The sequence below is a fragment of the Carettochelys insculpta genome, chromosome 1 (assembly GCF_033958435.1).
Source record: "Carettochelys insculpta isolate YL-2023 chromosome 1, ASM3395843v1, whole genome shotgun sequence".
NCBI lineage: Eukaryota > Metazoa > Chordata > Testudines > Carettochelyidae > Carettochelys > Carettochelys insculpta.
In genome coordinates, this window is record NC_134137.1 from 175,563,160 (window position 1) to 175,576,814 (window position 13,655).

Sequence of the window (13,655 nt, forward strand, 5' to 3'; positions counted from 1 at the left end):
ATTGCTGATCTGATTAGGGTCAAACCTGGCAGTGGCATAAATGTCCATGTAGATGAGCAGCATAGGACATTTCTTATGGAGATAGGTGAACCTCACAACCTTTCCATAACACCTTGGATGCAGGCTCCAGACAGGTAGTATTTCTTCCAGGACAGCTGATCAGACCAGTAGGTGAATGAAGTTCGTCATCTGGGAAAGAAAAGAGAAAACTATCTTAACAAAGAACTTTTTACAGTTAGCCTTTGCAAATCACTTGGCCCTTTTTTGTACTGAGCATTTTTCCTAATTGGGCCACAGGAGTGTACCTGTGAATGCAATATATGGCTCTTACATGACTGATATGCTGTACTGATGTTTCCAATCTAGAGAAAACTGCATGATTTCTTGAGTTTTCAGTGGGTATCTTCTATATGTGTGCTTTGAGTAATCATTAATGCTCTGTAGCATCATTAAAGATATTAATATGTTGCAGAAGGTATTGTGACATTTACTGCTGTTTTTCTGTCTTGTGCCTGGAGGATGGGAGGGGAAGGTTCTGTAGCTGTTAAGAGGAAAGTTGGAGACCTGGCAGGACGCTGCTGAAGGTAGCTGTCCGAAGAGGTGACTGAGCTGTAGTTTCTGGAGTTTATCTTGTGCTAAAGGAAATAGGACACATGTATTTTATTTACATTGAATACTGTGACTTCCTGTCCGGTTTTACCTTCAGTAACCGAAATTGAACTGCTATAAGGCCCTTCAAATAGATGAAGATTTTATGGGGGCAACAGTATATGTAGAATGTATATAATTTGCATATACTTTGTACATAGCTTTGTTTTGCATGTATTGACTGTTTACTTTGGTCTCTGGAGATTGAATGAATCCTTTTTATAAATGAAAGTGAGAGAATGAAATGTCTTGTCACTGAATTTTTTTCCTCTTTACTCTTTCTTTGCTATAAAAATCAATCATCTGAACTCTTATTTCATTTACAATTTTATCTATCTATATCTATATAAAAAGGGATTTTCAGTAAAGGATAGCCAGTGTAACACTTCTGAAACATGGGGAAGTCTTACTAGTCTAAAAACTAGGTCATTTTAGCTGCTATGTTGCTATAGAAAGTTCCTATTCTTAGTTTCCTTTAATTTTTCATACTAAAATTTGGTAATTTTACTTTTTTCTTATTTATGACTTAAAGATTTGTTTAGAAAAATAGTTTTACCCCACATTTGCATGGTGATAGGTTCTGCTGTGAGTGCAAGAGACTGGACTTGATGACTTCTCGAGGTCCCTCTCAGTTCCATAAGATGTGCTTGTGTGTATCAACAGTGAAGAACTTTGACTTGTGAGAATTATACTCTAGCATGATCTAGCTGGTATTGTAACAAATGAAAATTATTATCTGGATTGCAGTTTTTTAATTACTGTTTCAATTTTCAGGTGGTATGTTTCTAGCAACAGGCAGTACAGATCATGTTATCAGGATGTATTTTTTTGGCTCTGAAACACCTGAAAAAATAGCTGAACTGGAAAGCCATGCGGTAAGATTGCTAAAATCCACAAGTCACCTGTGTAAAGGACTGTGGGGGTTCTTGCGTCCTTTTACCTTGCAGATACGTGTTTAAAACTTTTCTGGCTAAAATTTTACATACTGATCTGAAAATCTGTGACAGTAACTTGAAACATTTGTATGGATTAAATGAATTTATGGAGCATATCACATTGTTATATTTTATACTAATGCCTTCTTATACAGGTATGCTAGTGTTAAGTTGGGGTAATGTTGGTTGTTCTTGTTTTAAGGTTCCTTTTCACTTCCAGAGCAGTACAAATGCACTTTACTAATGCACCACACATGAAAGTAAACACTTATGCCTTGCATATTTGATATGAGAACCTATCAGATTTTTTTAATGACATTCTCATATTAAACCTGGAAGTACACACTTATACCTTGCATTTCTGGTGCACGAATACATTAGTAACAGAGAGGTAGCCATGTTGTTTTGTATTTCAACAAAACAAAGCAGCAGAAATGTAGCATTTTAAAGACTTACAGTGATTTATTCGGTGATCAGTTTTCGTGGGACAAACCCACTTTGTCAGATCAGTTTCATTTCCAATACAGACTGACATATATAAGTACAGAGGACCAAAAAGAAAAAAATTGCAATAAAAACTGGCAAATCAAATAGGCTAGAAGAAAGGGGGTGAGAGGTTGGGGGATGTTAATTTTCCTGTCTGAGATAATTATGAGCATCAAAGGAAGGGAAGCAGTCCTTGTAATCAAAACAAAAAGCAGTCAAGTAGCAGTTTAAAGACTAGCAAAATAATTTATTAGGTGAGCTTTCGTGGGATGGATCCACTTCTTCAGACCAAGTTGATCTGAAGAAGTGGGTCCATCCCATGAAAACTCACCTAATAAATTATTTTGCTAGTCTTTAAAGTGCTACTTGACTGCTTTTTGTTTTCATAGTATATAGACTAGCACAGCTCCCTCTCAGTCCTTGTAATGTGTGAGGTAGTTGATGCCTCTGTTGATACCATGTGTTAATGTATAGAATTTGAATATGTGCGCTAACTGAGAAATCTCTCTCTCTCATCTGTTAAATTCTCTGTGCTGCAGGATGCAAATTCTTAGGTCTTTAACAGAATGGCCCACTCCACTGAAGCATTCACTGACAGACTTGTGTGTATTGTTTCTTGATGTCTGCTGTGCGTGCGTCCATTTGTTCTTTGGCGAAGGTGTTGTTCAGTCTGTCCAGTGCACATAGTGTCAGGGCATTGTTGGCACATACTAGCATATATAATGTTACTGGACGTGCACACAGATTTTCCTTTGATCTTGTAACAGGGTTAGGTGGAGTGATGGTATCCTCAGAATAAATATGTGGACAAAGTTGGCTGCAGTGTTTGTTGCAAGGAGAAGTTCCAGGGTTCGTATTACTGTGATGTAGTCTGTGATTGTTGGTGAGAATCTTTCTCAGGTTAGGAGCTTGTCTGTAGGAAAGAACAGGCCTGTCACCTAGAGCCTTCTGGAGTGTAGCATCCTGATCCAGAATAGGTTGTAGATTTTCAATGATGCATTACAGCGGTTTGAGTTGGGGGCTGTAGGTGATAAGTGGTGTTCTGTTGTTGATCTTCTTGGGACTATCTTGAAGTAGCTGGTTTCTGGGTATTCGTCTGGCCCTGTCAGGTTTTTCTTTTTTTTTTTTTTCTCCCAATGGGTAATTAATTTTTATAAATGCTTGGTAGAAGTCTTGTTGTTTTCAGTCTCTGTCAGTAGCCTCAGAGCAGATGCAATTGTATCTAAGGGCTTGATGAAAACGATGGATCGTGTAGTGTGAGGTGGATGGAAGCTGGAGACGTGTAGGTAAGAGTAGCAGTCAGTGGGTTTCCGGTAAAGGGTGGTGTCGATGTGGCCATCTGATTTTGTACAGTGGTATCCAGGAAGTGTATTTCTCGTATGGAATAGTCAAGGCTGAGATTAGTGGTAGGATGCAGGTTGTTAAAATCTCTATTGAATTCTTCCAGAGTCTCTTTACCCTGGGTCCGAATGATATAGATGTCATTGATGTAGCACAAGTAGAGGAGGGATAACAAGATGAGAGCTACGGTATCGTTGTTCTAAGTCGGCTATAAAAATGTTAGTGTACAGTGGGGTCATGTGGGTGCCCATACCAGTGTCGCTAATCTGGAGGTGTAAGTTGTCCCCAAATTGGAAATAATTGTGGGTAAGAACAAAGTTACATAGGTCAGCCACCAGATTTGCTGTGGTAATGTCAGGGATGGTATTCCTGATAGCCTGTAGTCCCTCTTCATGTGGAATATTGGTGTAGAGAACCTCTACATCCAGAGTAGCAAGGATGGAATTGTCAGGAAAATTTCTACTGTTTTGTAACTTCCTCAAGAAGTCAGTGGTATCTTGGAGATAGCTAGGAGTGCTGATGGTATATGGTTTGAGGGGAGAGTCTGCGTGGCTGGACAGTCCGGTAGTAAGGGTGACAATCCCTGAAATAAGACGTCCTGTGTTTCCAGGTTTGTGGGTTTTAGGCAGTAAATAGAATAATCCAGGTTGCGGTTTAGATGGTGTATCTGAGTGAATTTGGTCTTGAATAGAGGCAGAGAGTTCTTCAAGTAGATGGTGCAGTGTCTTTTAGAATTCCGAAGTGGGATCTGAGGAAAGAGGTCTGTAAAATGTGGTGTTGGATAGTTGTCTAGCTGCCTCCTGTTCATAGTCTGACTTGTTCATGATGACCATAGCACCCCCTTTATCAGCCAGCTTGATTGTAATGTCCGAGTTATTTTTGAGACTCTGGACAGCATAGCATTCAGCACAGCTGAGATTATATTTCGTTTGGTGGTGTTTGCATACAACTTCAGTCTGTGCACCGTTGTGGAAGCATTGTATATAGAAATCTAGACTGTCACTGTGTCCTAATAAATATAGGTTATATGTGCTAAGATGATTGTATTGATTACTTATGGATTTAAGCTTGCGATACTGTATGCTATAAATTCAAATGTAGTGACTGTTTTGAATAATCAGAAGTAATATTTCTTTTTGCAATTTAAATACTAGGTCTACTAAATGTCACTTGAGTTGCATTAGTCTTGGACTCCTTGTACAGTAAAAGCTGTTATTGAGCCCTGTACCAATTGGAAACTCTAAGCTGTCATTTCTGGTCATCTTTTGAAAGTCCAGTTGATGTGGGTGTGGCAGTCTCCCTACCTGGCTTTGTGTGGCTCCCCAGAAGCAGCAACATGTCACTGCTGCTCCCAATCAGTTGCTGTGCCTCTGCCATCGAGCAGCAGGGATATGTCATTTGCAAGGAGTTGCCTTAGGTTAGCACTGCCAGGATCTGGTACACCAAAGTCCCTTTGGCACCCTAACAACCTGTCTCAGAACTGCCCTCCAAACTCCCTCCCATTCCCCCAACATTCTGGAAAACAGATTTTATGGTATTTGACAGGCTTGTTCGCAACAGTTTTTCCCCTAATGACTTATATAGATTACTGAGTATCTACAGGGATGGTGCTTTATTTTCTCTGATTTCTCTCACAGTTAAAAACTTCCTAATGGCTAGCATGAGTGGTTTTTAACATCTTTCCTGTTTAAAAAACAAAAACAAAAAAAAACCCCTTCATTTATAGGGGGTCACAGGAGCCTGATTCACATTTATTGCTCTGTAATAGTAGAGGAGCCTTAAAGCAAGAATAGGTTACATTTGTCCTTACTTCACTCTTGCAGAATTGTATAGGGAGGCCTTAGTGTATCAGAATCAGTCCCCTTGTGTTTATTGACATTGTGATCTTAGGTTCTCTCCCATAACATTAAAAAAAAAAAAAAAAGCTGCTCTCCTTTGTTTGTTGTAGGTATTGTTGCTGCCTTATTTGGTAATTCAGTTTAGTATGCCTCTCGTTTATTGCTCATCTCCTATGGGAACCAGATATCTACTCTCTGTTACGGGTGAAAAAGCATTAGAGGAGTTGAGACTAGCAAGCATGCTTACATCTGAATTTGTATATTATTCTGTTTTTTAGTGTTGGTGGGTATATATGTATATTATGCAGAAAAAGAATGAGGGTGGGGTGATGGGGCAGGTAATATGTAATTCCACAGGTAGGATCCCACCAAATTCATAGACAGGAAAAATGCAGCACAGGTCATGGAATCTTGTCTTTTGTATGCTACGATTTCAAAGGACGAAGACCACTGTTTCTCCAGCTGGGGATCCTGACCCAAAAGGGACCGGGGGAAGGTTGCAAAGTTACTTTAGCGTGCGGTGGATTGTGGTATTGCCACCCTTAGTTCTGTGCTGCCTTCAGAGTTGGGCAGCTGTAAGCTGTAGGCTAGGTGTTCAGCTCTGAAGGCAGTACCTTGCCAGCTGCAGTGGAGAAATAAGCCTGGCAATATAGTACCATGTTACCTTTTCATGCTGTGTGTAGCAGTGGCTCTGTCTTCAGAGCTGGGCTCCCAGCCAGAAGCTGCATTCTCTGGCTGCACAGCACTGAATGGTAGCAATACTGCAATCCCTCCACAACTCCTTTTTTGGGTCAGGACCCCTAAAAATACAACAGCATGAAATTTCAGATTTAAGTATCTGAAATCATAACATAAACAACTTTAAATTTATGTTGGTGAATTTCATCGTCGTAGGACCATGAATTTGGTAGGGTCTTGTCTATCCGACAAAGATTGTATCAGTCTGAGTTTGGTGTGGTTATGTCACTTGGTTATGTTACCAATAAACCTGAACACATGAAGGTGTAGTATACAATGTGTAACATGATTGATAAAATAGGTTTTGAGTTTTTAGATTTTTTTTGTATGTATTCTATGAAGTAAGACACCTTTTAGCACTGCACAGAACCTTGAGAGAGAAAACTGTTAAATATGTTTAAGAAACCTCTACATGTCACTTATAAAAGCAGACAACTTGTCATGTTAGAAAATGGTATATTCACTTGCAGAGAGTAGAAAAATCCTGTTTCCAGAACTCTCAAGTTGCTTTTTAGTGTACCTTACTTTTACCATTTGTACAGGCCAGGGTATGAGTGTCCAGGGTGTGGTTTGTGAAGGAGATTCCATATTTAGGTGGAGGAGAAGAAACCACTTCTTATGCCAGGTTAATTTTTAAAGGCCTAGTTTCTAATGTGAGGTTCTGCTTATATCCTGGGTCTGTAACATTTCATACATTCATTACAAACAAGCATGCTAGCAAGCTTAGTTACAAAATGTACTATCTTTGAGAAGTTACAATTAAAATTTAACTTTAGCATATTTGCAAATTCATTGTGTAGGGATCTGGTTACCTTGAAATTATATACAAGTTAGGATAAAAATTCTGAAGTGTGAAACTATTTAATCAAAATTGTTCTGAAATGGAACAGTTTTCTGCGCTATGTTGCAGAAGAGATCACAGTTTCTGGGAGTTGGCTAATATTTTTTCTAAGTAAGTATATCTGTTTTTTAAAGAAGTTTATGTACCTTTTTCTTAAAAGAAAAAAAAGGCCTTAAGTTCTCAATAAAAATAATATAACTTTTAACCTTAAACACTTATTTTTGTTTGTAGGACAAAGTTGACAGCATTCAGTTTTCAAACAGCGGTGATAGGTATGTTGCATGACTCCAAATACTTTAAATTATTTTACATTAAAATACCTACTGTCATACTTATCTGTACTGCCCAAGTGGAAAAAAAAAACTTGTACAGATTGAACCTTTCTAGTCAGGAATTCTGACGTGCTATAACATCCATAATCTGACATGATTTTAGTTAGCCAGATGACTACTTACCATGAGTGTTGCCAAGTTTCCTTGGATCCCATAAAGTTTGTTTACAGTCAGCAGCCCTGACTCTGTGTTCTGTGCTGTTTAGCTGTAATTTACCCCAGATGTATTCTAAGAGCCCACTAGATGGTGGAAGTGTTAGTAATGCTGCTAAACAATATTGACCTCCCATTGTTCAGCAAATTCTCTTGTTCAACACTGTTTAAGCCCCGAGAGTGTGGGATTAGAGAGGTTCTACCTGTATAGCTATGATTTGAAAGATTTTAATTTCTCTAGAGTGTAGTGTTCACTCTAGCTTCAGCTCTGTGCTTTTATTCCTTGTGACAATTTTAACATACCAGTTTTTGAATAAACTGATTTTTAATTACATGGGAATATGTCCTATTTCTAATAAAAATTACAGTTGAGCTTTTCAAAAGCACTAAGCATTGGCCTAATTCTGCTTCTTCCATTTAAAGCAGTGGTAAAATTCTCATTGTTTTTAAATAGGAGCACAATTAACGCTGAGCAATTTCAAAAATCGCACCCATAAATATTGCTAAGCAATCGTACATGCATTTTAGCAAAGGAAGCTGTGTGGCTTGTCCCAGGCTGAATTAAAACTATTGGTCTGTTTCCAGTCACATACACAGGATTTTTTTGTAACATAGCTTTTCTTTGTTTTTAGATATGGGTTTTATTTTTGCTTTATTTTGTTTAGCTGGTTCTCTGGTGACTTTTTGGCAGAGAGGTCCTGTTTATTGGGTTTGATGTAACAGTGAAGGGAAGACACCTTTGATTTGCTAGTTTCTGCTGGTAGAGGTCCTCGGAAACCTTCTTTACTGCAGCCAGGATCTCCCCCTCAACCTCCTTGCTTCACACACACTTCTGTGTCCTCTGCTTTTCTTCCCACAGTTAGAAATATGCTGTCTCCTGCTTTGTCCAGTTCTATCACAGGCACCTCCCTTTCTTTGCATTTGAGCATCCATTTCCATATGCATAATTCAGTTTAGCAGGTCATGCTCTGCACTTAGCCTGCTTCTCAGATTCAGTATTCCCTTCCCCTCCACTCTCCTTTCTACATCCAATTCTAGAAATTCTGCGGCTTTGCATCCAGTAGGAGTAGCCTGCCTTTTGGGTCTGAGGCTTCAGGGAGGGAAGTACATGTTGAACCTTTCTAGTCTGGCACCCTCAGGTCCTGACCTGACTTTTGTATGCCAGGTTAATTTTTTAAAGGCGTAGTTGCCGGAGCTGAATCAGAGAATTTGCTGAACCATAGGTCAGTAATGTTTAGCAGCATTATCAACACTTCCACTGCTACTGGGCTCTTAAAAGACAGTTGGGGTAAATTATAGCTAAACAGCACAGAACACTGAGAGCCAGGACTAGTGGCTGTGAACAAACTTTACAGGACCACGGGAAACTTGGCCATACCCATGGTAAGTGATAGTCCTGCGAGCTAAAGTCATGCTGGATTATGGATGTTACTGGAAGAGAGTGTGCTGGACCAGAGAGGTTCAACCGATGGTAGGAAGAAACTATTTAGTAGTAGCAGTTACCTGGCACAGCTTCAGTTCTTTGATTTTTGTGGAAAAGAAAAGGAAAACGTACGTGCTTTTCTTAGTGTTTTTTATAAAGTTAATATTTATTTTGCGTTTCTTTAAAAAGGGGTTATTTTTTGTTTTTAAGTATTTTTTTTAAATGGGAATTCCATCAAGTATATTTTCTTCATCCCCATAAACTCTGATCACTCACTGGCTGTGTCTACACTTGCGGCTCCCCCCTGCTTTTGAAAGGAAGAGGCTAATGAGGCACTGCATATTCGTTGCAGCACCCCATTGGCATATCCTGAAATGTCTTTCGAAGGGGGAGGAGGTTGTGTAGACATAGCCTGTTTTAACAAAACAGAGCTATTGTGAGTTTTGTTTCCAATAACATTTTCTTCTAGTTTTCAAATGTTAAACATTGATTTAGTTGTGCCAAAACAGAGCACTAATCCAAATTTCTCCATTTTATTTCTCCGCTGTGTGCTTTATTGAGAAGCAATCCTGTTCCATGTTAATACCATTTTTCTAGATCTATTTGATTCATACTCTTTCAACATTTGTTCAGTTATGTCAATACTGAGGACTGTACGTACTTTGGTAATTGTCTCTTTTCTGTTTGATTTTGTAAGCAGCAATCCCATTCCAGGCTCATCCCATTTTCCTGGAGCAACAGAACCATTACATTGCTCTGAGTTAACTGTTTTGGAGGAGTTTGTGATGATACAGACAAACTCTTAAAATATATAGTAGATCATCATAATGCCCACAAGGTTCTCTAAGGCTGGGTATAGGCTGTGGGGTACTATCAGCAAAAGATACGCTCACTGGAAAGTTCATCTTTTTCCTTTAGGCTTTTTTGGGGCAGAAGTCTAAATTGGGGTTGATGGAGGGTCTAAGCCTGGATTGGAAGATGTGTTTTGGTTACTGTTCCATATTTTTAGGCTTTACTTATCCTTATGTTTAATGCCCCTAAAACTCTGGATGGATATACAAGTTGGACCTCCCTGGTCTGGCACTAGAGACCTGATCCGTCCTGAACAATAAAATTTGACAGATCGGGGGAGGTCCCCTGCCACAGCCCTGCAAGCCCACAGCCTGCTGCTGACAGGGTACTTTCCTAGCAGGTACCCCCCACGTCTCCCACATTCCCCCATGACCTGGCTATGCTGCTGCATCTGGGAGCATCCAGACACTGGCTTCTGCCGCAGGGCTCTGGCCCCAGTCCCACACTGCTCCCAGCTGGGCTGTTGATAATGTTGCCCATGGCCCCCCTGCCCTGAGGTTCCCCTCTAGACCACAGATACTGCTGGACCAGAGAGTAACAGTTTTTAGAGGTGCAACCTATATTTTTAAGCGCAAAAACTGGATAACTACTGTGATGTACTAGATAATATCTTCTGCAATTTTTTTCAAGGTTCATAAGTGGCAGCAGAGATGGAACAGCCCATATCTGGCGTTTCCAGCAAGCAGAATGGAGGAGCATCTTGTTGGATATGGCTGATAGATTACCAGGGTAGGCTGTGTGTCTTCTATGTATGTGTGTTTGTGGGAAGTCAGGTACTTTGAAAGATTTACCTTACCTGCTTTGAATTGAATCTAAAATCTGCCCCTCCTAATGTAAATGAGGTCATGTTAGTGTATTGAAGACTTTTTCTCTTTTGTACAATACCCATTTTTTTCTTCAGAAGAAAAATGGCCTTTCTTTCCTGAAGGCTGTTGCATCTTATCTCTTTCTAGCAATTCAGAAACTGTCTGCCTACGATAAATTGTAACTATCATAATATGATTGGCTTTAAGTGGCATAGCACATTGAACTTTTTCCAAAAGTGCTCTCTAGTTTTCATTGGTAGATTATGGTATCATAGATTGCTCCCAGCATTTCATAATGTAAATTCCAAAAATACAAACATGCTTCTAATTAGAGGAAATCTTAATTTCATATGGTCTTTATTTAAAAAGATGGAGGTCATTCTGTGCACCTTCTGAAATAAAACATATATTAAAAATGTTAGCAGTGCTTTTCCATTCCTTCTTCAGAGGCCTACATTCTTTTCAAGAGCTTGTTTGTGTCCATTCCAGTATTGTGTGTGTGCCCGCATACATGAGCATCCAAAGACTTTCCCTAGCAGAGTCCCTTGGGTCAGCTGTCGTGTCCCCTGCAGCCATGTCTCCCCAGCATTTCAAGCTCTCGGTTCCTCCTTTCTGCTCTGATGGTTGTTGGAGCTTGGGTCTTGCTTCCTAAGTATCTGGTTTTTTTCCCTAGATCACCTTTTGTGGTGTAGATTAGTTTTATTGTTCTCCCCACTCCAGCTTTAGTCAGCAGTGGGGAGAGGGGGTGTTCTCCCCTCCACTTTTGTTTCATGCTTTTGGGGCATGCAGCACCCCCAAGGCTTCAAGCAGTGTTCAGGACTCCCTGCTGGGGCTTCCTGCATTCTGAAGTGTCTGGGAGAAAGCTATCTCCCAGACAGTTTCTTAGTTTGCCTGGGATTTAAGCCTAGAATTAAGAGAGTGGTTGCATATTAGAAAGCACAGGAACAAGCACTCAAAGAAGAAATGCTTATGCACCTGTAACTAATGTTCTTCAAGATGTGCTGTTCCTGTTCATTCCAGGCACTCTTCTCCCCTCTATCGGACTTTGCAGCAAGAAGGGACTGAGCGGGGTGCAGATCGGTAGGGACATGTTTGTGGTGTTGGGGAGATGTTGTCACAGAGGTGCTACAGCTGACCTGATGGGTGCTGCTAGGGAAAAGTGTATGTGTGTGTGCATATATGTGTACACATCATACTGGAATGGTCAGGCCTAACACATCTTGAAGAAGAACAGTTACAGGTTTTTCAGTTAATTGAATCTGCTTTATTGTTATGGCTGATTTCTGCAACTTTTTGATGTGCATGTGTAGGGACTGTGAATTAGGACACACAAAGTGGATTCAACAACCTTTTTCTTTAAAGGAGAAGAGACTAATTTATAATCAGACCTCTGGACAGATCAAGACTCTCAGGTGCTTGGTTGCAGATGTCCTAGCTCACTGTGATTCTTAATTTCAGTATTCTAGTAGGTTTCTTACTCAACTATTCTGTGATGACTTATAGAAATATTCCCTTCTCAAGAAGTTTAACAATTTAAAAAAAAAAACAAAAACAAAATTGGCTATCTGAGCATTACTGCACCATTTGATGGGTTTTTGTTTTAAAGAATTTTTTCTTCAGGGGATTGACTAACACTCTGACTGTGTCTACACTTGCATTCCTCTTTCAAAAGGTATGCAAATGAGGGGAAATGAAAATGCAAATGAGGTGCAGATTTCCATATCTGGCACCTCATTTGTATATTATTTCAAAATAGCCTCTTTCAAAAGAGGAAAACCAGTGTAGACCCTGCTCTTTCGAACATAAACCCCATCTTTGAAAGAATCTTTCTTCCCTTTTTTATGAGAAGAAGGATTCTTTCGAAGACAGGGTTTAGTTTCAAAAGAGCAGTGTCTACACTGGTTTTCTTCTTTTGAAAGAAGCCATTTTGAAATAAAAACATGCAAATGAGGTGCCAGATATGGAAATCTGCACCTCATTTGCATTTTCATTTCCCCTCATTTGCATACCTTTTGAAAGAAGAATATAAGTGTAGACAACCGCCTTTGAGCCTAAAATATATTAGTGGTAAATTTCCATTAAATTAAAAAGAAAAAAAAAGCTTGTTTTTCATGCAGTTTTGTGGTTTAAAGTGAAACTTCTAAAAGCATGAAAACAGAGATTGAAAGGTTCAAGAAGTCAGCAGATTCTGAGGTCAGCTTATTACAGACAGGTCAACATAGTGGACGTGTTAAGACTAGGGTTTAATCCTTAGTTTAGTATGTCAGATTTTTGACGACATAAAAGGGTTCAATTTTTTTGTGTGTTGAAATGAACACTTTAAAATTATTCTTACACTGACACTATTCTCTTTTTCAATAGTGGCTCTTCTTCAGAGGAAGACAAATTTATGAAGCCAAAAGTAACAATGATAGCTTGGAATCAAAATGATAGTTTTGTTGTTACTGCTGTGAATAATCATCTACTAAAAGTTTGGAATTCTTATACTGGACAATTGCTTCATGATATGGTGGTATGTAGTCATCTTCCCTGTTTTTCAAAATACGTGGACTTTCTTTGTTAGTATTAAAGGGGCATTTGTGTGTTGGTCATTAAATATTATTTGTCATGGAAGCTTGTGTCTGAATATATTGTATGTATAGTGTTTTTATATAAAAACAAACCAAAAAACCCAAACAAAAAAAAATCCAGAGTTTACAAAGCAAAATAACATGGAACCTGTCTTCTTTGTGAATAGGGAAAAGCATGAGCTTTTCTGACAATAAATATAAAATCCTACATTTTAAAATTAAGTAGGTATTTTGCTGCCTTTATATTTAATTCAGATAAAGATGTAGTTCCAAAAATTTGTTACAAGGTGCCCTGACTCTTGCCCCCATCTATGCTGTTCATTGATGCTTTCAAAATTGCATGAATGTGGTGCTGGCAAACATTCTCAGATTTCTGGAGGCAGTCCTAAGGGTCTGAGAACCTTAGTCAAAGGTTAGGGAGGAATAGCAGTGGATGCATAAATTCAGAATTTTCTAACGTATTAATTGTAAACTTGTGATTTTTTTGTGTGTCTGTTTTTCCACATTAAAATAGGGACATACGGATGAAGTGTTTGTGTTGGAGACCCACCCTTTTGATTCAAGGATTATGTTATCTGCAGGCCATGATGGCAATATTTTTATATGGGATATTACAAAAGGCATCAAAACGAAGCATTATTTTAACATGGTAATATCAATTATTGTACATTCTTCTTCCTTTTTCAGCATATG

At 39.0% G+C, this 13,655-nt stretch overlaps 1 protein-coding gene across 6 annotated transcripts in view; it reads left to right on the forward strand.

Moving 5' to 3' along the window:
- Positions 1–13,655, forward strand: part of BRWD1 (bromodomain and WD repeat domain containing 1) — a 134,192-nt gene that overhangs the window by 14,830 nt on the left and 105,707 nt on the right. For all 6 annotated transcript variants that reach the window (XM_074995962.1, XM_074995969.1, XM_074995980.1 and 3 more), the window contains 5 exons: positions 1,423–1,523; positions 7,059–7,099; positions 10,217–10,315; positions 12,754–12,904; positions 13,477–13,611. In XM_074995962.1, coding sequence (XP_074852063.1) covers positions 1,423–1,523; positions 7,059–7,099; positions 10,217–10,315; positions 12,754–12,904; positions 13,477–13,611 — 527 coding nt within the window. The remainder of the gene's footprint in view (positions 1–1,422; positions 1,524–7,058; positions 7,100–10,216; positions 10,316–12,753; positions 12,905–13,476; positions 13,612–13,655) is intronic.